Here is a 23,407-nt window from a genome sequence, read left to right as displayed (position 1 = left end):
GGAAAAAGTATCACTTTTCAAAAGTTAGACTTTTAGCTAATACACTATACTAAATGGACAAAAAACATGGACTCTGGGATATAATAGGTGTAATCTGACAACTTTAAATGTTCTGATATATTTAAGTGCTTATTTATTTATTTAGGTCACTGAATTCAAAACCAAACTTCCAGGAATTTAAAAAATATATATACATTTATAATTCGACACAGTAATAATGTAGGCCAAGTTCCAACCCCGCCTACTCTGCTTACTCACTAGCTGTGAGACCTGGAACAAGTCACCAGCCCCCTGTACCTCCACTACTTCATTTTAAAAATGGAGATAATCATAGTACCTACCTCACAGTGTTGCAGTGTGAATACGAGATAATACATTCATCGTGCTTTTAGCACAGTACCAGGAATATAGTAATTGCCCCCAAAACTGTTAATAACATTTCTATTCTGGAATTTCTACTAGAAAAAAATTTCAAAACTAGCATACTAAGATGTCTGTTTTATCATGTGGCTAGACTGTGACAGGAACTGTATCTAAATGGATCAGAAACTCCTACTTCCCCCAGGCTTAAATTTAAGCTCTCTTGGCATTCTAATGGTATTATTTTTAATGAGATTTATTTTTCTAATGCGTATTATTTTAATCTTTTGTCCCTTATTTTATAAGTCGCTCAAGAGGATACTTCTGGAATGCTTCTATTTACCTTTCATGTTCTAGCAAAAAGCAAAACTTAATTTGTTTTTTTCTCTTGCAATAAAGACAGTGCAGGTATACAAGAGCTGCCATGATGGCTCAGGCCCATGGTCCCTCTACCGTCCTAAGGCTCCATCTACGGTAGGTCTTATTTTTCCATGAAATCTACATCAAAGGTAAAGAATGAAACCCTAAAACACTTCTGGTTTACATTCTCAGTTCATTCCAACTCTTGGGTTGATACATTTTTCTGAGTGGATTTTTCAAATAAATTAATGTTCACTGACTGTTCTCCTGGTTATAAAATATATGTTCATTACAGAAAATAAGACATGTACAAATTAGAAGAAAATACAGAGGGTGATGAACTTTGTTTACTATATACCTTTTGAAGCAGCATTTAATTTGTTTAAAATGTCAATTTCTAAGCTTTAAGGAGTGCTTCTAAATGTTAACAATCCAGCTTCTGGCAAATGAGCCTCTATGTATGCTATCCAGCAAGGTACTAAATTTCTTGAGAAGGGTGTAATGAAAAAATCACCTGACTAGAAATCAGAAGCCTATGGCTGGATTTCATTTTATCACTGTAGTTTGATAAATGGCTGTAGGTAGATCATTCAATCTCTCTGAGCCTTAATTTTCCCATGGGATCATAACACCAGTCTCACAGATTGTTATTATGACAAACATAGTAAATTCTAAAGCATTACTCAAATACAAGCTATTATTGATATTTTGGTTTCTCTCCTAACCTCTAGTAGTGTTGTCACAGGAAGACACAAATGTTTGCTGGTTACTGATATAGTCTAATATAGTGATTAAGACTAAGTGGTTCTGGAGTTCAGTGGCCTGTCCTGAATGAATTCCTGGCCCCCCCTTTATATTAGATTTGTGACTGACTTCTTAACTTCAATTACCTTTACTATAAAATGGAGAGAATAGTATTTATATCTCACTATGTGTTTGGGGGTCAATACATGTAAAATACTTAGCACAGCCTTGGCAAAGAATGTTAGCTTAATTTATTGGCTATAATTACTCTATAGTTTTAGAGATTACATTATTATTTTCCCTAACAACCTCTTCAGACTGTCTTTAGGGTTTTTCTTTTTCCTTCCTTTCTCTTATTTATTTCTTGAATGAGATGGTAATCAAAATGTTACGAAGACTTTTCAGTGCAAATGCACTACCAACTTTATTGTATTACCTTGGCCTTCCTGTTTTACACCCAAGTGCCAACAAACTACAACTCAGTCACACGAGGACAATATTTTCAGAGAATGTCAACAATTACTCTCTGGAACAATTCCTGGATAATAACTAATGGATTAAAGGCCATCATTCTAAGTAAAGCTTGATTATTACTTAAATGAACTGCCTAAACTGTACATTGTATGTCACCCCTCAGATTACAAATTCTTTGTTTACCTATTATGCCTTGCAATTTCATCACCCTGAAGAACCTGATTATTGCTCATCATGCTTCCCAAACCTACTTTCAGATCACTGAGGAACTGCAACGAACCAGTCTTAGTACAGACTCCTGAAAAACCTAGCTACTGGCTATCATCCCTACTCCCCTATCTCTAAACCAGTTCTCTAAACATGAAAAGGGATTTTCCAGGGTTTTCACTTTTTCTTTTCAAACAAGCCTTATGTATGGCCTCTGAATACCTAAACAAACTATAGTAATGGTTTCTCTTCATCACCATGCTTACTATTTCATTGAATACTAGTAAATTAGCCTACTATGTATTTCCAAAAAGGTAAAAATGGCCAGCAATCTCCTTTTTAAAATTTTTATTAACTATTCTAAGATGGAAATGAGAACAAACTATAATTCTATGTATTCCCACTGAATTAATCCTAAGTTTTAGGCTATTATCCAATCAATTTTTTAGCACATCATTCTAAAACCATTTAAACGAAATTTCAAACCGTTTCCTAAAGAGGAGCTATTTTTAATGCCCTTGACAGGTTGAGTATGGTTAAAAAAAGCACACTAGCTATTGGCTATTTTTCCTTTTCTATGAAGTAAGGAAAGTAAGGAACAGTGGTAGCCAGCAGCTTACGGAGTGGTGTGTTACAATCAGAATACCGGAGTCTGATCCTAGCAGTGAGACCTACTAGCTGTGTGACCTCAGGCAAATTATTTAATCCATTTGAGCCAGTTTCTTCATCAGTGACAAGTGCCTAAAATCATTTTTGCACAGCTATTAACTGAATGAAATAATATAAGTAAATGAGCCTTATGAGGTAAAAGCTCCATAGAAATGTAAAGCAATATTATATGACTTCTCTGTCTCCATTTTGGCCTGCCAATCCACACTTTCACACTTGAGTTTGTGCAAGATATATGCATGGATGTCATATGATTGCAATGCTACGTGGACCTACCTAGTTAAAAACACAAATTTATGTACTTTTATTACTTATTTCATAATTTCTACCACTTCCTTTTAAAAGTCAGAATTTTGATGAGACTCTTACTCCATTTTTCGTTACTTATTATGCCTTCCTCTTTCACTCGAAAAGATGATGCTGTAGTTAAACTTCAAAATAAGAATCTTCTATGGGTAACTTGCAAATTGTCACTCCCTACTTCAACCTACCTACTAAGTGAACAGGGAGGAATCTGTGCAGTTACTAACACTTCTTGCTGCACATGGATAAATACATTGGGTACTGCAGAGACTCTGTTACAAAAGATTAATACACAGGCTATTTGTTTAAAACCGGCAGACTACCCATCTGATTCGTTCTTTGATCTGTTTGATTTTAGTTGGTTTGGTTCCTGGGGATCCTGGCTAAGGAGCATACTCCAAACTGCTGGTATTATCCTCCAGATAGTAATAATAATAACCTCCCTGGTACACTGTATTCTCTCAAAAGTTTTAAATGTTTCTGTGTAGCCATCCATCAAATGTCAAATGGTCTCTTATCAAATGGTCAAACAAGCTGGAACAACAGAAAAACAAAAAAATTCACGCATGATAATGAGAATGCCTTAGCTTATGAATGGCATGCTGAGACTGGGAACCCAGAATGACAGTAATTGACAGTGGCACTAATGTCCTTAGTTTTGGTGCACCAGCGAGGCTTATCTAGGTCAGAGCATGACCAAAAGCAGGGAATTATTAAATAAACATTATAGGAGGCCATTGTTTTGTACTAAGTTCTTGCACTCGGTCCCAAAAGACCAGACTAAAAACCAAAATGGAGTCACCCTTGCTAAGTTCCATGTCACTTAGGTTGTGGTCTGACCTTCCCAGAAGTCAGGAGAAAGATAACAGCCAATTTTCCCAAACAGGCCAGTTTAAATCATCAGTAAGTGTAATAATGAATTTCCCTCTGCTTTAATTCTTGCATAAAAGAAATAGCCTGAAGTAACCTGATGTTACTGTTTTGTTCTGTCTTTCTGCCCCCATCTTACAAGGAAAGAAACTTTTAAAATGACCAATCTACTTTTTGTCCTTTGTTTCTGCTTTCTTTAGACTTTTTCTGTCTATAAAACCAACCTCTTCTGCTTGGCTCATTGGAACACTTATTCTATTTTATGGAATAATATGTTGCCTGATTTTAGAATTGCAATAAAGCCAATTGAGATCTTCAACTAAAAAATAAAATAAAATAAAATAAAAGACAGAATTTTGGGACTACAAACAAGCATCACAGCACTTAACAACTCTTACAATGGTTGGCTGTGCACTCCTCCCCATTAGACGAAGCACAATGTTGCCCCCTGGTCATCTCTGCTTCAGTAGCTACATAGGGCCCAGCATCTAGCGTGAATTCAAGAAATGTTAATTGGGTGGGTGAATGAATGGATAAAGAGTGGGGCTCTCCTCCAAAGGTAAAAGAAGCGAGTGCATTCACTTAGAAGCCTTAAGTTCTAGTAAAGCCCTACTACTTACTAGCTATATATGCACAGTTGGGCAAGTCATTGATCCTCTATGAGCTTGTTTTCTTACCTGTCAAATGAGCATATCAATGCTTACTTTTTAATTTCAGAGAAGCTTTAAGTGAGAACAAATAAGTGTTCTGAAACTAAAATATAAAAATATGAGGGGTAATATCAATATTTGATTTGTCAAAGACTACTGTGAAGTATTTCGTTTTTCAGCTATTTCCCTTTCACACATAAAGATTTTGTATTTTGAACCTGACGATCTTGCTAATTCTTTGGCTGATTTTGGTCTGAAGTTCTATAAATGTTCTTTTATTTTAAGTCTCATACAATGTTGGTATGTTTTTGTCATTACTGTTTGTCCCCAAATGCCCAAACTGACAGATCTCTTTAATTTTTTGAGCTTCATGCAGAATTTCTACCTTACCTGGAGTTATTTCAAAGTAACAACAACAATAAAAAAAGCTCTTTTCCTTCCTCTGACTTTCCCAGTTAATTAGGGGTTGTGGGATGGGGGCTGTTTGCACTGGAGAATGGAGAGAAGGAGAGGATACACAAACAAAAAATTTCTCTGGGCACTGAATATCAAATTTTCTAAAGTGTCTGTGTATATTAGTTACTTTTAAAATTATTCCTTAATTTTTTACTTGGCACTTTTACCATAATACTTTCCTAATATTGAATACTTTACTTCTTATCTCACCAGAGTTCTGACATAATTACTGTCTAATGTATTGTATAGGTCTAGGAACATTGTTCACTCTAACTACTTCGAAAATGAAAGAAAAATTTGTATCCGTAACTTCTTGGTCTAGAAAATTTGAGCAGGAGGGGCCGGCCCGGTGGCGCACTGCTACAGCGCGCCGCTTGGGAGCGCGGCAAAAAAAAAAAAAAAAATTGAGCAGGAAGTTAAAGGTGATCTTAGAACTAAGCATCTCTTAACTAAAAATTTAAATAAACTGAGAGAAAAACTGATGCTGTTTCAAGGAACCTTTTTCTTTTGAAGTACATACATTTATGTCCTTCCCCAGAACCTTCATCTGCAGCATAGGGTTCTGCTTTGAAATACATGTACTGCATTTCTCCCCTACTCTTGCCACTCTCATCATATTCACTATCGGTTCCAGAGTCTTCTTCTGCTGTATCCCATGTCTCTTTTTTCCCTTCATTTGCTTTAGTTCTTCTACTACTTGTGATACTGTGAGAGTCAAGTCCATTAGCCAAAGGGATTTGAGCATTATCTGCATTGCACAAAGTGTCACTGCTATGACTGGAGCTGAGAATATCACTGTCCACTGAACTTGTACTCCTGTCATTATTTACATCTGAGTCTGATCGTTCTTCAGACTGAAAATTTTCTGGATCAGAAGTCTGAATTTGCTGTTCAAGTTCTCTATTATCCACTGATATTGAAGAGTCCCTCTCATTGAGAGGTGATTCAATGTTTTCAAAGTCACTTGTCTCAGTACTTTTGCTGCTGTCCCCATTATCTCCATCGTGCTGTTGCTGCAGTGACAAGCTTTTGAGTTTTTCAGTGCTTTCTTCTAGAATAGCTTCCACAGACTTTAGGCTCCCTACAGGTCCTTTGACTCTTTCGCAGTCATCATCCACATTACCAGAATCACCTCCAGCTTTCTGGTATGCTGTCCTTTTGGAATAAGATCCTGGGGATTGTTCAGGTAGCAAAACAAATAATCTGATTGTATTTGCATGCCGATCCAGGAGTTTCCATAAATGAGAGTCTGTAAAGGCCATCTGGTAATCCAAAGTCTCAGAACTTTCAACAAACACCTAATTAGTAAGTCAAAGAGTTATATTACATCATTAATTTTAGGGACATTCTCATTCATCATCAAAATAATATCACATCAATATAAGACAGTGCATAGTAAGTTATAATATAATGGTGAAGTTTCTAAAGGACACTGCATTATTTTGGAGACTAAATAAAATATTAGGCTTACATGCCTTAAAATTATGCTAAGATAGGGTGAATGGACAGACCCCCCCCCACTGCCCACCCCCCACATTCCCTCTACATCTTATTCATTGGGCTGTTCATTTTCAGAAAGTTTTGTATTATACTTCCTGCTCTTTAGGAAATCAAAATTTAGCATGAATATAGATAAACATGTATAAAGATACCTTGCAAACACCACACCAAAATCCAGATTATAGAAAACTTTAATAAACCAACAACCTGGTTTTATAACAAATTATAAGAGCAACGAACAAAAAAGACATAGGTGAATCTACAGAATGATGAGAGATATATTATAGACTTTATTTAAATCTGGATTTAAACAAATCATAATTGAAAAAGATTTTATAAGATAATCAGGGAAATCTGAACACTGATTAGATATTGGTTGATAGAAAGGTATTTAACATTTTTTAGGTAGATAACACAACTGTAGTTACATCTTTTAAAGAGTTGTCATCCTGAAGAAATATATGTTCATATTATTATAGAATAAATGATAGAATGCTGGGGAAGTTTTACAAATAATCTGGAAGAAGTGGGTGGTTAAACAAAGATGAAACAAGAGTTGATCATTGTAGAAGCTGGGTGATGAGGATATGGGGGGGGGGTCATTACACTATTCTCTCTACTTTTGTTTATGTTTAACATTTTCCATAATAAAAAGTTCTTTTAAAAAAATGAAATGCATATACAAAATTTGGCAATTACCAATAGCATGTTGGGTTTTGCCTAAAAAGATAACACTATTACAGGGGTACTTCGAAAAGTTCATGGAAAAATAAAAGATAATACAAAATTTTCCACAAACTTTTTGAAGTACCCTCACATTATTCAGCAAATGTTACAAATGGGACTACTGGCTAACTGTTTAAGGAACAAAAATAAAGTTAAATCTTTCCCGTACTCCCTATTCTAAAATAGTAGTAGGGTGGATTAGAGATTTTAATGTTAAACACACACACACACACACACACACACACACACACACACACACACACACACCCCTCCCATACACACAAAAATATTAGAAAATATAGGTGAATAAAAATTACATGTTAGGATTAATAAAATAACACTAGAAATGGTTAAATGAGATAAAAGACTAGACTGCACTAAGATGAATGGGACTGGAAAAGGAGATAAATAAAAGAGGGCAAACAAGGAATATTTTGGATGCAATTTTTCTAGAGTGAACAAATAACATTAGGAACAAATGCATATGAAAAATGACAAATGTTGGAACACATGACAACAAGATATAAAACAAGAGGATTCACATAACTTCCTCCTTTTTAACAGACATAAATGAGTTAGGCAAAGGGTTAGGGTTAGGGTGTGTTGGGTGAATTCAAGATTATAATTTTTTTCTATACATGGCATGCCTGACTGTCACCAAGGAAGTACTGCTTTTGGAGAGAAGATCAAGAATGAACAAAATTCAGAGGACATGATCATTGTGAACAGAGATAGTCATGAATGCTTCACCAAAGAGGTAGGACTAATCTGGGGCAAAAAAAAAAAAAAAAAAGTAGAAAGGAGAAAGAACACTCCAGGCGGGGGAGCATGTGAACAAAGACTAAGGAGGAGAACCGGCAAGTCTGATTCAGAGAACAGAAAGTAGCCTGATCTGATTCAACTACAAAGGAAGATTATTATTGCAAAGTGAAAATTTAAAAGGTCAATTTCAAATAGATTGTGGATAGCTCTAGATGCCAGGCTTATAATGCTAGACTTAATTTCATTTACTATTTATTACCAGCAAAGAAAACAGTAATGAAAAAATAAAAGACATACCTTGTTACTTCTAAAAAAACCTTCAGCTTTCAAAGTTTTACGACTACTGGCTAACTGTTTAAGGAACAAAAATAAAGTTAAATCTTTCCCGTACTCCCTATTCTAAAATAGTAGTAGGGTGGATTAGAGATTTTAATGTTAAACACACACACACACACACACACACACACACACACACACACACACACACCCCCCCCTCCCATACACACAAAAATATTAGAAAATATAGGTGAATAAAAATTACATGTTAGGATTAATAAAATAACACTAGAAATGGTTGAATGAGATAAAAGACTAGACTGCACTAAGATGAATGGGACTGGAAAAGGAGATAAATAAAAGAGGGCAAACAAGGAATATTTTGGATGCAATTTTTCTAGAGTGAACAAATAACATTAGGAACAAATGCATATGAAAAATGACAAATGTTGGAACACATGACAACAAGATATAAAACAAGAGGATTCACATAACTTCCTCCTTTTTAACAGACATAAATGAGTTAGGCAAAGGGTTAGGGTTAGGGTGTGTTGGGTGAATTCAAGATTATAATTTTTTTCTATACATGGCATGCCTGACTGTCACCAAGGAAGTACTGCTTTTGGAGAGAAGATCAAGAATGAACAAAATTCAGAGGACATGATCATTGTGAACAGAGATAGTCATGAATGCTTCACCAAAGAGGTAGGACTAATCTGGGGCAAAAAAAAAAAAAAAAAAGTAGAAAGGAGAAAGAACACTCCAGGCGGGGGAGCATGTGAACAAAGGCTAAGGAGGAGAACCGGCAAGTCTGATTCAGAGAACAGAAAGTAGCCTGATCTGATTCAACTACAAAGGAAGATTATTATTGCAAAGTGAAAATTTAAAAGGTCAATTTCAAATAGATTGTGGATAGCTCTAGATGCCAGGCTTATAATGCTAGACTTAATTTCATTTACTATTTATTACCAGCAAAGAAAACAGTAATGAAAAAATAAAAGACATACCTTGTTACTTCTAAAAAAACCTTCAGCTTTCAAAGTTTTACTGGGCACACTGAGAAGACGCAAATCATTATAGCAGCGTTCCAGCACTATTCTCATTGTTTCAGCAGGTAAATGTATGGCCTACAATGAAAGCAATTTAATAAACAAGTTGTACTTCAAAAATAATTCTGCTTGACCTAGAAATATGGGAAAACAAGGCACTACTTAGTTCTTAAAAGCAGAGAAATTTTAGTAAATAATTTTAATAAAGGTTTTCAAATTTTTGAAGAACCTAAGGGAAAAATTATTAGTCCCATCCACTAATTATGCTATAAGTTAGGAAAACAAAGAATCACTTATAAATACATGCTCTGACACTACTTTAAAGGACTGTTTGCTAAAAATTCTTTTCCTCTCAAACTTGTCAAGTAAATAAGGTGATTGGATTCCAAAGAAACTGAATAACTGACTCCTGAAGAGCTGATGTCAGGCTCTTTTGTATTCTGAGTCACTGTTAACAGTTTTGGTAGGCAATTTTGTATTCTGTGAATAGTTGTTAATACTTTTACTAAATCAATTTTCTTCTGTGTAAAACAAGAAGATTAAATTAGTAGGTAAAATTTAAAGTTATTGTGAAATTCCACATTCTTAGTTTTTGGAGTCATTTTATGAATTTCACATAAAATGAGCAGATAAAAAATTTACAGTTTTAAAAACATGATTTGTTTTCAATACAATTAATGGTATCAGTTATGAATACCTAATTCTTAGGCAGTACAGTTGTACTTTAAAACACTATACTTGTTGACTGAATGTTTTGTTCTCTGTAGACATATTTTCTTCCCAACAAATTTTGAGCTTCTTCAGGAAAGAGACTATTGTGTTTCGTATTTGACCTCAGTGCTCATACTCTAGATTAAACTAATTTTTTAAAATTTGGTATTCATATTTTTAAAATGTAACATAGAGCAATTACACTAATAGAGTATGTATTTATGAGCACTTTAATCACAAAATATGATTTCACAACAAAATTTGTTTCCTGGCTTTTACTCCTTTGGCGTGTTATAAGTCATTGTTGTTTTTTTTAAACATAATAAAAACCACCAACTCTTATATAATACTTTACAATTTTCTTTCACAGAGCATTTATTTATTTTCTTATTAATATTTATGACAACCCCATTAAATAGATATTAAAAAACCCAGATAATGAGATAAAAGACAAGACTACCACAAGATGAATAACTGAAAGCTGGACTCAACTTCTAGAATTGCAATTACTGAACAATTTCTACTACACCCAGGGTTCTTGACCTGGGCTTCAGGAACCCTGCGGAATACTGCCTATGTTTGTGTGCTCAAGGTTTTATAGAGTACAGGACCCTTGAAAAGATAATAATCACAGGTCTGGAGTGAACTAGTCCTTTTGCCCAAGGAAATTTGAATGTTTTCATCATCATATTTTTCCAGCTCAAAATTTCTGAGTGAGCCTATGTTCTTTATCCCTAACTCACATAATGGGGCCAATATTTAACTCATCACCCTCCCTGTCAAATCTGCTCCCTCACCTCACTCCTATTTCTATTAATATATCACTACCTTTCTGGTGACCCAAGCTGGAAACACCTCAGGTCATCTGTGCTCCTGCCTTACCCCAAAATTTACCAATTACAAGTCCTGCAGATTTTATTACTCCAATCACTCTCACATCTACGCCTTCTCTCATTTCCAGCCAACACCTTCATCTGAATTATTTCAACAGCTTCCTCATCGACGTTCTTGACTCTACTTCAACCCATCTGTAGCACTAGTGTAGTGTCAGCACTTACCATTCTCCAGCACAACTCTGAACATACCACTGCTGTACTTAAAAAGAAAAACAAAAAATTTACTTCCTACATACCAAAGAGAGCCCAAACTTTTGTGTTTACTGTTGAAGGAAACAGTACTTACACTTCCAGGCCTGCGTTTTACAATAATCCGGTCCAAACATACAAGCTGTTGCTATGTGTATTTGCCTCACAATTTCTTATCTCCATACTTTACTCCATCTATTTCTTCTATTTGAAGTGTCCTTTCCTAACTATAGCTTGTCTCCTAACTATAAACATTGGCTCCTTGAGGTAGAGCCTATATCTTAGTCATAACTATCACACAGTGTCTTGTACAAGCAGGCACTCAAAAATAACCACTGACCAATTTTAAAACTTACCTTTGAAATCAGTTGTTTGAACTCTGTAACTGTCTGATTTAAGTAAGCACGAACAGTTACAGGAGCAGCTACAGATTCTGCCTTCAGATCAACAACGTGAACTTTCACCATCACTTCTGTCACATTTGAAGACATAAAAGCATAATTAGAGGTTACAGATCAACAACGTGAACTTTCACCATCACTTCTGTCACATTTGAAGACATAAAAGCATAATGAGGTTATTTTTTTAATGTATTTCACAGGAGCAATGCATTCTGTGTGTTTCTAATAGATAGTAAAGACAGCATTTTCTCACTACCAAGATGGTAGATGTATGCTATACCTGTATAATCCATGTTAAAAATTTCCTTTTCACAGTTTTTCTTAATACAAGCAAGCATACATAAACAAATGGAAATGAGGCTAATAAAAAAGTTCTAAATCTCTCTTAAAAATGTTAAATAGTAGTCTTCATTAGAAATAATACTTTATTTTTAACCTATGCTATATGTTATCTGTAAGAGTTAGAATGTGATTTTTAGAAATATTTGCTTAGTTTCCTTGTAAAACAACACTACTATCAAATTTACCAAGCAAAAAATATTCTCTATATCCCATGGAAAATTCTGCACAAAAACTGTTGTGGCTTATGTGTTGGTTTTTTCTCTTAAATATTGCAATTTAATCTTGTCTTCTCTTCCGTTTTCAGGAGATCATGCTTATAACTAATAGATTGTTATTCTCTGTTTTAACCTCCTTTATGTATTATATGTCAATCCTCAGTTTTTTTCTCTATGTTGTAAATCTAAATCTGATAAAATATTCTGCTCAGATCTTGATTAATGAATAAAGACAATTACTTTATGAGTCTTACAATCCACACTCACATTTAGAGTTCTCTTTTAAAAAGTGGTTTCACTACTGACTCATGTTATACTTCAATCATTCTATCTTTTTCCTATCTAGCTCAAAAATAATCCGCAAGGCAATACTCCAAAGGGACTCCTTACATACAGGACAGAGTCTGACTGAAGGAGGCACCATCATGTTTTCAGAAATGAAATTTTCCCATTTAACAGAGGTATGCTCCTTGAAAGAATACTATACCCCACCTACTTTAGAAAGAGGGGCCTTCATAAAAAAAAAAAAAAAAAAAAAAAAAAGAGGCATACAGTATCCATACAGGAACAGAACTTGAAACAGCAGAAAAAGGTTTTATAAGTTAGTTCAACTTTTAGGAACAAAAGTAGAGAATATAAGTCTGAATTCTGATTAACCGTTGATACAGGGTAGATAGTGTCAAGACACAACAGTAAGAATTTTGTAAAATTATTTGAACATTTTGATTTTCTCCTTTTTGGTACATACAGTGATTACTAGAAAACTCTGGACAGGAGCCATGTAACTGTCTTTAGGGATTACCTTGGAAAAACTGGGGACATAGTATTTTGCTTTTCAAATCAGTCTCAAAGAAAAAAAACAGCAATGTACTGAGTGAATATAACAGATTTAATGAAGAAAGAAAAAGGTGAAGTCTCTAGGACCCGCAGAAGTGGAGAGGATAGAGAAAAATTTTAAATGCTGACAGTGATGAGGTTATGAATCCACCCCCCCAAAGAGACCCTGAAAAACAGACTCACTTCTGAGACTTTATGGAAATACACTTTTTTGGACCAAGGTCTGCTCTACAAAGAGAAAGAGAGAGATCTTCCTAAAAGATCAGCTGAAACTTTAGGGATTTACAGCATCTAGAATGATTCAGTACTCCACAATTCCGTTCTGCACACTGGAGAAGAAAAATCCCACTGAAGACTGTAAACTAGAAGTTTTGTTGTCATTGTTGTTGTTGTTTAAATTCTGGATATCACTCTTTGCAAGTAATCTAGAATTTAATTCCAAAGGTACAACAAGGTTGTTGCTGACTACTTTTCAACCTGTCAAAATTATTCTAAATTTTAAGAACATATAAAAAAAAGTTTTAAATTATATTCATTTCTGTAAACAAAAAACTTTCTCATGAAAAATTTAAGTCCAGTCCAGTTCAAAATAGTGTAAAATTGCTTACCTCCAGGTTTATAAGACTGAAAAACTTGATCAGGCTTTCTCGTCTCCAATAGCAGATCAAACATATATGTTGACTTGACTCCACCTAGTAAAAGTCCCATTGGTGTATCTTCTTCTCCTTCATATGATCGTTCTAGATAATCATGAAACTCATCATATTTAACGAGGCGACAGCAATCCAGGGGTATTACCTCTTCTAAATCCATCATCTAAAAGAAAACAACCCCCAAGCAGAAAGAAAAATATATAGTGTTTTAGTCTGGTGTGTAATAACACAACCGATAAACCCCAACAAATAATAAAATCCACATATTTGTGATTTGCATCCAAAACATTAAAGGTATAGGCACAACTTAAATGTTAGTTTTAAGTAACCATGTTTCATTATCCCTCAAATCATACAAACTAGGTACTAACACTTTTTAAAGACATTTTTTATTTTAAAAAGGTTAATAATCTAAACTTTAGATGGACTCAAAATCAGTGTATTCCTCTGTAATCACTACGCTGGAAACATAAGGGGAAAACAACAAACCACCAACTGGAGTATGCATCTTTTGTTTTCTTAATCCAACTTGGAGTAGAACTGATAACTCGTGTACCTAGAAACTATCTTCCTAAGTACAGGAGGACAGCATGTCTCTTAAAGCCATCAGGAAGGTTGCAGTTTCTGTCTCCCAAGTGGTACTCCATTCCTCTCTGGACATCCCCTTCAATACTAGCCTCTAAATCCCTACAGGTCATGGCACAGAAATTTCTATCATAAAATTCCCTTCTAGCTCATGTCACTACTAGATGACATATCCTGGATATAACATGTCTTGAGTGGGAAATAAGCCTCCTGAAGAGAAACAGTAGGATTGCTTGGAAGTACTGTATGCCCAAGTAAGGTTTGTGATTGTGATTTTAAAGAAAGACTAGTGAGCCTTGGTGTGTCTGCAATGATCTCTACTCACCCCCCACTCTCATCACCAGAAATAAAGCTCTATTTGTGGTCCAGAAAATTGACTTATTTCTCTCTTCTGTTTGTGTGACTCTTTTTAGTTGTGAACTTAACTTCCAATTTTCAAGACAATATTTTTTTCTTCCTGTATTAAAAACTGAAGGAACATAAACTACCCTTAATGCTATCACTAATTGACTTTACTGTGTAAAACTGTGTGTTTAGATATTTTCTCCACTTTAATTTGCTCTCACTATTGTTTTTGCCAAGATGATGCTTGTGGTCCATTATGTTTAAAGGATTTTTACCATAATGAGGTGAACCCAGAGCCATCCATCCATTTTACTATTTATTCATTTACTCAACCACAAATGCGCCCAATTTTGACTCTCCTGTATATACTAGGTGAAAGTACTGGAAACACAATTGTGAACAAAACCAGAACGGTTTTCACCTTTGTAAATGCTTATAGTCTAGTGAGGGACAGTCATATTAATTAAAATAGTAACATAATCAAATGTAAAATTTCAATACTGATAAGTGCTATGCAGGACCAGGAACATAATACAAGTAGTTCTTGAACTTTAGCATGCCTAAGAATCACATGAGATACTTGTTTAAAATGATATTCACAGGCTCCGACACAGAAATTCCAATTCATTTGCAGGAATTAGCATTTTTAATAGGAATGTGGTTCTGGCGCAGTTTGTGCTGGATCACACTTTCAGAAACAATGTTAGCTATCTTGTATGCTATTTTTAGTTCTCCCATTGGTTCTATACATAATTATACACAAAATGACATAGTATGCAACTTTTTCTTTAGGTAAAGACTGTTTAATTTCAGCCAAATTCTGTTAATGTTTATATGGAAAGGGGAAAAATTAAATTTGTCAAGTATCACAAATGACATTTAGAATGATCTGATGAAAAAATGCTTCCCTTACTACTTGTGCTTCAAAATCCACTACTAACTATCCATTATTCTTAGAACAAAATGCGAACTTCTATTCCTACAAAGTGTCTAACTTCATTTTATGTTACTCTATTCTCATTCAAGACAATCTAAACATACCATATCACTCTTTTCTTTGGTTTCTTGAACATGCCAAGCACTTCCTCACCTCAAAGATTTTGCACATGCTGTTCCCTCTACTTAGAATATTTTTCCCCAACTTTTTGTACAGCTGTCTCCTACTTATGGTTAAAGTCTCAGAATAAATTATCTCAACATACTATTGGTTTATTTTATAGCATCTAAACAATAAAACAAATGCAAATTGTGATATTTAAATTATTATTTTTTGTTTGTTTTTTTCCAATGGACTGTGAACTCCATGAGGGCAGTGACCATGTCCTTGTTCTCTCTGGTATCTCTAATGCCTCATGTTGTCTCATTCATTCTGGTATCTCTTAATGCCCCACACAGTAGGCACTCAATAAATATCTGCTAAATGAATGGAAAAAACAAATAAATATTTTGTTTCTAATTTTAATTCTGGGATCTAGAAAGTATAACTGGCTTTCAGAATGAGAAAGTTCTCAAAATCAACAGAGAATGCTCCAAAGGAGAGATATACACTTGTACTCTATAAGAGATATATGAATTAACAGGCTATCAAAGTTACTGTAAGTGCTTATATTACTATTAACTATAACAAAAACTTGGGAAAGTATGTATAAGTGTTATGTGAGATATCAATAATTCAATGCTTACAGTGCAATTAAACATACCTTGTAAGCCATTTCTACTGCTTCCTTTAATGTCTTATCCTTATGAACCTCCAATTTATTTTCCATCATTACTTGTTTCACAGGATGCAAACAGAATAATTTTATCTAGAAAATGTAAAAATATCATAACTCAGAAGGCCAAGAGATGAAGCTTAATTATTTTATAGATAGTATTTTTTCCTAGTTGTCAAAATATTGTAATTTTTTTTGTTTAAAAAGCATAATTGGGATCATTCTTTCTCAAGTCTATTTTTCTCGCTTAATTGATAGTGACTATGTCTGAGGTCATAAAAAATTTTTATGTAATCATTCCCCTTCTGATATACATTGTTTCCAATTTTTCCCTAGTTTGGAAAATACTATGATGAATACAATTGTGGTCAATATTTTTACAGTATCTGTGATTATTTCATTACGTAACACTTCCATAAGAGAAATTACATAAAAAATATGAATTTGCTTAAGGCTCTTGATAAATACTACTCAATTTCTATTCAGAAAGGTTTAATGATTTATTCTTCTTATAGTAGGATATGAGAATTTCCACCTCATTGCAGACTCACCAGCACTGAGCACTCTCATGATATGTTCCTGGGTTTTCATGCATCAATTCAAATCAAATTTAACCTTTGTAATATAGTTGGTTACACTGCTTAATAATAATGGTGGCATAACTGTCTATAGAATCAGCCCAATGAGTTATAAGAATTGCAGTTATGCAAACTTAAATAGCACTTTCAATGAAAAGTACAGTTATAAAATCTAACCTTGCATGTATTGCGCTCAATTTCTCGTTGCCTCTTTTCTTGTTCTTCCAACTCTCTTTCTCTCTGCACCAAGTTTTTAATATGTTCTGGGTATTCATCCACTTCTAGAAATTCTATTAATAATAAAAACAGAATAAGACACAGTATCACTGAAACTGAATTCCCTTTATTCTGTTCTACTATGCTCCCATAGTATATACTTCTACTATAGTACTCATGAAAATACATTTCAATTACATCCTTGTCTCAACTCGTAACATGAGCTTCTTCCAGACCAGGGTGAAGAGGTAGTGTTGATAATAATATATGGTTAGATATCATACTTTAAAAAGCCATATATTTATCCAAAATGGCTTGTGGCTCCAGGTCACTTTCAGTATGTAGACTGAGATTTTAGAATGAAAAAGTCCACTTGAAATTAGAAATAAAACCATTTCTGATTTCAGATCATGCTATCACCATCAAACTGTGTAACCTTGGGCAAGTTTTATTTCTTCAGACCTAGGTTTCTTTAGCTTACTAATAGCTCCTTCCCCATAAAGTTATTACCTGGGATATAATAAAATTTACTGTTGCTGCTGCTACTACAAATATTTATTTATCTGTTTATTGTTATTCTCCAGTACTATTATCTTCCCTTCATTCTCAAAGCAATCTTTCAGCTGCCTTCTAACCAAAGAAGGCAGAGTCATAAAACATAAATGTATCTGTTACATTTCTCCCTCTATATACTATCAAGATTCATTTGAATTAAAAAAAAAATGTAATTATTATTTCTGAGGCTACTTTTAAAACAGCCAGTTAAAGGAAAACACTATATATATAAAAAATAACTACCACAGACTTACATATGAATAACTGTTTTTCTTAATGATAATAGTTTCATATGTAACTCAAAATATTACAAGAGACAATATGAGATCATGCATGACACTGTTTAATAAAGCAAATGATTATTTGGCATTAAATTGGGAAGACAATTTATCTCAAAAACATCATGTCTCTATGGAAGGTAAGAACCCACTGTTTCTAGAAATGGGCTCTAATTTAAAAAATACTCCATATCATACCATACAGCGCCCTCTGGTGATTCATCACAAAACTAGAGTTGGGGGAGTAGATAAAGGTAGGCTGAGTTACTGCACTGTTGGAAGGCTGGGTGCACATAAGACACATGAATTACAATCCTCGTTCTGCCTCCAGGTAGCTATGACCTGGGACAAGTTATTCTCTGGGGTACAGGTTTTGACACAATAAAATGATAATTTCTGCTCTTAAATTTCTGTTCTGAAATGACTTATAATTTCCATTTATTATTTTCTTAATTCCACAGTAAATTATTAAACAGTTACTATATGACAGATCCTGGAATATATCTTTGGTGAAAAGATGAATAAGTCCTAAGCCTTGCACCAATTAAATTCATAATCTAATAAGGATTTACAAAAATGTGAATAAAAATATTTTAATGCTTAAAACAGATTTACTAATAGCATGGTAGTTTCTAAACAAAGGAAATAGGCTGAAGTCAAAGGCAGTCATTTTTTTAAAATATGAAAAGAACATTAGCTGTCTATGTAGCCATATGTACAAACACACATGCCTGTTTGCAATACTGCCTCAGTCAGAGAGTCAGAGTTAGCAAGAAAAAATAAGAACTGCAATTTTTAAGAGCAATAATAAATACAAAAAAAGACAAACATGCTTTATATACAGGATTATTTCTAAACTTTCTTAATAAAATTAAAACATAATAAAGAATGTGTACTAGATTTATAAAACTTTACTTGATTTTTAATCAAATAGGCAGAGATACTTAACTCTAGTTCCTAAAAGTGTTTTTAGAGTAGTAAATCAGAAGTTCAGGTGATCTAGGGTCCATATTCAAAGTATTTAGATATACTAAAATACCCAAAAAGCTTGAATTGAAAAAAAATTAGTAATAGCTAAATTTGAGTTTTTACTGTATACCAGATATGATGCTAAATCCTTAAAATGTTATCTCATTTAATTTTTCATAACAACCCTATAAAATACTATTATTATTCTCATTTTACAGATATGGAAAGAAAGACTTAGAAAGGTTAAATAGTTTGCTCTAGTACATGCAGCTGGTGAGTTATGACTGCAACAAACTGCACATAATACAATCTTACTGCAAATAAATATTTAGCATTCAATAAAGTATAAATATTATTTGACTTTTAATGTACTCAAAAATTATTCAACAACTTTTTTCCAAGTGTTTTTGCTACTGGTATTATTTCATAACAATCTTTATAATTAATTCTTCCAGGTACAAAAAACTTAACTGTCCTATCATTTAAAAGTGGTTATCTGGGTTTGCAAAACTTGCAAAAGAAATTAGTTTATAATACAGATTAAAATCAAACAACTGTAGGTTAACATACTTGCATTTCTTGCTGGATCCTTCAGTCTATATATGAGCATATATGCATTCGTGGAGCTAGTAAGAAATATAAAAAAGATTAATAGGGACAAAAAGTAGACTGCAAGGATTCCATTTCCTAGTATCAAATATTTTAAATTGTGGGTTTTTTTTTTCAATTAGAAAATAATGCCACTGTTCACAGACACATTCAAATTTAAAACATTCCAGAAAAAAAGGAAAATCTATATTTTGCTTTTGAAGACATATTCATGAGAAGATTCCATATCTCTGTTCGGTAACACAGTAAAGTCTTCAACAAAGCTGTGTGCTTGAATGACTATGACAGATAAGTCAGGGTCAGCAAATTTTTTCTGGAAAGGGCCAGATAGTAAAAATCTTAGGTTTTGCAGTCTATATGGTCTGTGTTACAACTATTCAACTATGTTGCTGTGGAGTAAAAGCATCAACACATAATATATAAACAATATATAATCTATGTCAGTGTTCCAATAAAACTTTATTTCCAAAATCTGGAGATAGGCTGGATTTGGCTTATTGATTGTAGTTTGCCAACCACTGGGGTTAAATCTTTGATGACAAAAAATATTGAGAAGTTATAATTAATTCTAACTATAAATACTAAAAATTAGGAAATTACTTACCTTGCAAAAGCACTGGAATAATATCCTCTGCTTCCTGAAGATCCACCATGTGTTTTCTTAATGTCCTCTTGTGTTATCTAAAAAGTTGTTACATTATTTTTTTTTGTTAAATTATTTTCTTTTTATTTGCAAAATCTATATCATTACATCAATGTCAATATGTAACCCAATCTTAATCTGAGTTAAAATGCTACATAAGATCTTCAAGATGGACCACACAGACACCAATTCACACAGCTGAATCATCACCAGGGACTGCTCACTAGCCAGTTTGTTCTAGTGTTTGTAATCACACATGAAGCACAAGTAGCATATATGACAGCTCAGGGCAAGAAGAAAATTGGTAGTCTATCTCTGGAAACATTCAGCAAGCCCCAAACAAAACAAAACAAAGAAATAACAACAATAAACAAAAGCAAGAAATTTACCGAAAGCAAAAATGAAAGACTGATTTGACCTGGGTTTTAGGATACATCACTAAACAGATTCCCCCATTTTAAATAAATTCTGTTGATTAGAAACATCCCTAGTCCTGTCTTTCAGAATATCATCTTAAAAGACACTTCCTTACCCTGCTGACATGTTGATCGTTGAAGCTGTACCACTGCTCATCACTGAATGACTTTATGCAAGCATAATAATGACCACCAGCAGCGCTCCCCGAATGAACCATAACAGAGAAGAGCTCATAGATCAAGGAACTCTAAGCGGAAAAAATAAAAGTAACTCAGAGTAGAGGAATAACATAAAACCCTAATTTGTATATTTCCTATTCTCTATTAACATACAGAAGTAACATGATAATTGTCCTATATATGATTATAAAAGGTCAACTTTCCCCTAAGACAAAATTAAAGTAAATCATCAAATAATTTTAGACATCACAAGTTTCACTCAGTGTATTCTTTCAAATTTTAATTATGCTATGTAATCTTTGGAACTACATATATCTGTAAATATAAACTTATTTATTTAGTAAAAATTAAATAGTCCATATCAACGGCTATCCATTTTTAAAGTTTCATCATAATTATCAAAACCAAAATAATTATTTCCAGAAAATTCTGATGGTAGCAACTTCTAGATGACAATAATGGCTGCAGATTCACAAGACTGAATCAGCTTCCAAATTAGAATTACATATATTACAAACAAAAGATAATACAGCTTAAGAGTAAGGGTTCTCAAATGCAATAATTTTAGTTTCAAATCACAAACAGATTGCTAAAAGGTAGGAAGGAGAGTAAGAATGACTGCATCCAAATCTAAAATGATAATATGCCAAAAAAAAATTACATAAAAACAAATTTTAACATTCTCTTCTAATACTGTTTGTTAACAAAATAACACATTACTCTTAAATAAAAAAGGTATGAATCTTCAAACATAGTACTGGCAAGTAAAATTACAAATTTCTAGATCTGGGTAGAACAACAGAAAGCATCTAATTCAAATTACTCCAAAATGTAGCAACTGAAAGGCACACAGATTAAATGATTTGCCCCAAATTACACAGCTTATTAATGGCAAAGTCAGGGCTAAAACCTACATCATTTGACCCTCTTATGAAGTGGTCAAATAGTGAATATTTTAGGCTTTGTGGGCAATATGATCTCTGTCACAACTATTCAACTCTGTCATTAGAGCACTAAGCCAGCCATAAACAATACATAAACAATGGCTGTGATCCAATAAAACTTTATTTACGTCAACAGGTGGCACCAAGCAACACACCTGAAAACTCATAGAACACCAAGCAGGATAAATACCAAACCAAACCAAACCAAACAAAAAAAATAAAAAACCTCCCATATTTAGGCATTTAATATTCAAATTGCACAAAACCAAAGACAAAGAAAAAATCTTCAAGGGAGGCAGAGGGAAAAACACCTTATCTATAGAGGAAAAAATAAGAATTATAGCACACTTTTCATTAAAAATCATGCAAAAAGAAAGAGAGTGTAGTGAGATAAAGTGTTGAAAGAAAAATTACCACTAACCTAGGATTCTATATACAGTGAAATTTACCCTTCAAAAGTGAAGAGAAACTGGAAATCAATAGCTGAAGAAAAACTAGAATATTTACAAACATGTGAAAATTAAACAAAACACCCTTGAACAACCAATGGGTCAAAGAAGAAATCACACACAAAAAAAATTAGAAAATATCTTGAGATAAATGAAAGAGAAAACACAATTTACCAAAACTTATGGAATGCAGCAAAAGCAGTACTAAGACAGAAGTTTATAGTGGTAAATACACACACACAAAAAAGAAAAGATCTCACATCAACAACCTAACTTTGTACCTCAAGGAACTAGAAGGAGAACAAACTAAACTCAAAGTTAGCAGAAGGAAGGAAATAATAAAGATCAGAGCAGAAATAAATTAGAGAACAGAAAAACAATTTTTTAAAAATCGACAAAACTGAGGTAGTTTTTTGAAAAGATCACAAAAATCAACAAACCCTTAGCTAGATTAAGAAAAAAAGAGTAGACTCAAATAACAAAAATCAGAAATGAAAGGAGACACTACTGATGCCACTGAAATAAAAAGGCTCATAAGAGACTACTATGAACAATTATATACCAACAAATTGGATAACCTATAAGAAATAGATAAATTTCTACAAATACAAAGCTTACCAAGACTGATTCATAAAGAAATAAAAAATATGAACAGACCTATAACTGGTAAGGAGATTGAATCAGTAATAAAAAACCTCCCAACAAAGAAAAAGCCCAGCACCAGATGGCTTCACTAAAGAATTCTACCAAACATTTGAAGAATTAACACCAATCCTTCTCAAACTCTTCCGAAAAGCTGAAGAAAAGGAAACACTTCCAAACTTATTCTGTGGGGCCAGCATTACTTTATACCAAAATGAGACAAAGATACTATAAGAAATGAAAACTACAGACCAATATCCTTGATGAATATTGATGTAAAAATCCTTAACAAAATAGTAGCAAACCGAATTCAACAACACATTAAAAGGACTATACATCATGACTAAGTGGGATTTATTCCTGGAATGCAAGGATGATTCAAGATACAAAAATCAATGTAATAAAACACATTAACAGAATGAAAGACAAAAACACATGGTCATCTCAATTGATACAGAAAAAGTATCTGAAAAAATTCAACACCATGATAAAAAACACTCAATAATAGATTAGAGGGAAATTGTCTCAACATAATAAATGCCTTATGTGAAGAACCCACAGCTAACATCATATTCAATGGGGAAAAACAGAAAGTTTTCCCTCTAAAATCAAGAGCAAGGCAAGGAGGCCCACTCT

The 23,407-nt window shown here is 33.5% G+C and overlaps 1 protein-coding gene across 1 annotated transcript in view; it reads right to left on the bottom strand.

Moving 5' to 3' along the window:
* Positions 1-23,407, bottom strand: part of USP47 (ubiquitin specific peptidase 47) — a 121,192-nt gene that overhangs the window by 9,551 nt on the left and 88,234 nt on the right. Inside the window, exons 12-20 of the mRNA XM_008580414.1 lie at positions 20,673-20,804; positions 20,102-20,178; positions 19,459-19,514; positions 17,048-17,160; positions 16,281-16,385; positions 13,606-13,813; positions 11,559-11,674; positions 9,365-9,484; positions 5,614-6,391 (exon numbers count right to left, since the gene is read on the bottom strand). Of these exons, the coding sequence (XP_008578636.1) occupies positions 5,614-6,391; positions 9,365-9,484; positions 11,559-11,674; positions 13,606-13,813; positions 16,281-16,385; positions 17,048-17,160; positions 19,459-19,514; positions 20,102-20,178; positions 20,673-20,804 (1,705 nt within the window). The remainder of the gene's footprint in view (positions 1-5,613; positions 6,392-9,364; positions 9,485-11,558; positions 11,675-13,605; positions 13,814-16,280; positions 16,386-17,047; positions 17,161-19,458; positions 19,515-20,101; positions 20,179-20,672; positions 20,805-23,407) is intronic.

Source organism: Galeopterus variegatus, unplaced genomic scaffold (genome assembly GCF_000696425.1).
Source record: "Galeopterus variegatus unplaced genomic scaffold, G_variegatus-3.0.2 Scaffold2083, whole genome shotgun sequence".
Classification (NCBI taxonomy): domain Eukaryota; kingdom Metazoa; phylum Chordata; class Mammalia; order Dermoptera; family Cynocephalidae; genus Galeopterus; species Galeopterus variegatus.
This window is presented reverse-complemented; position numbering and strand designations above follow the sequence as displayed.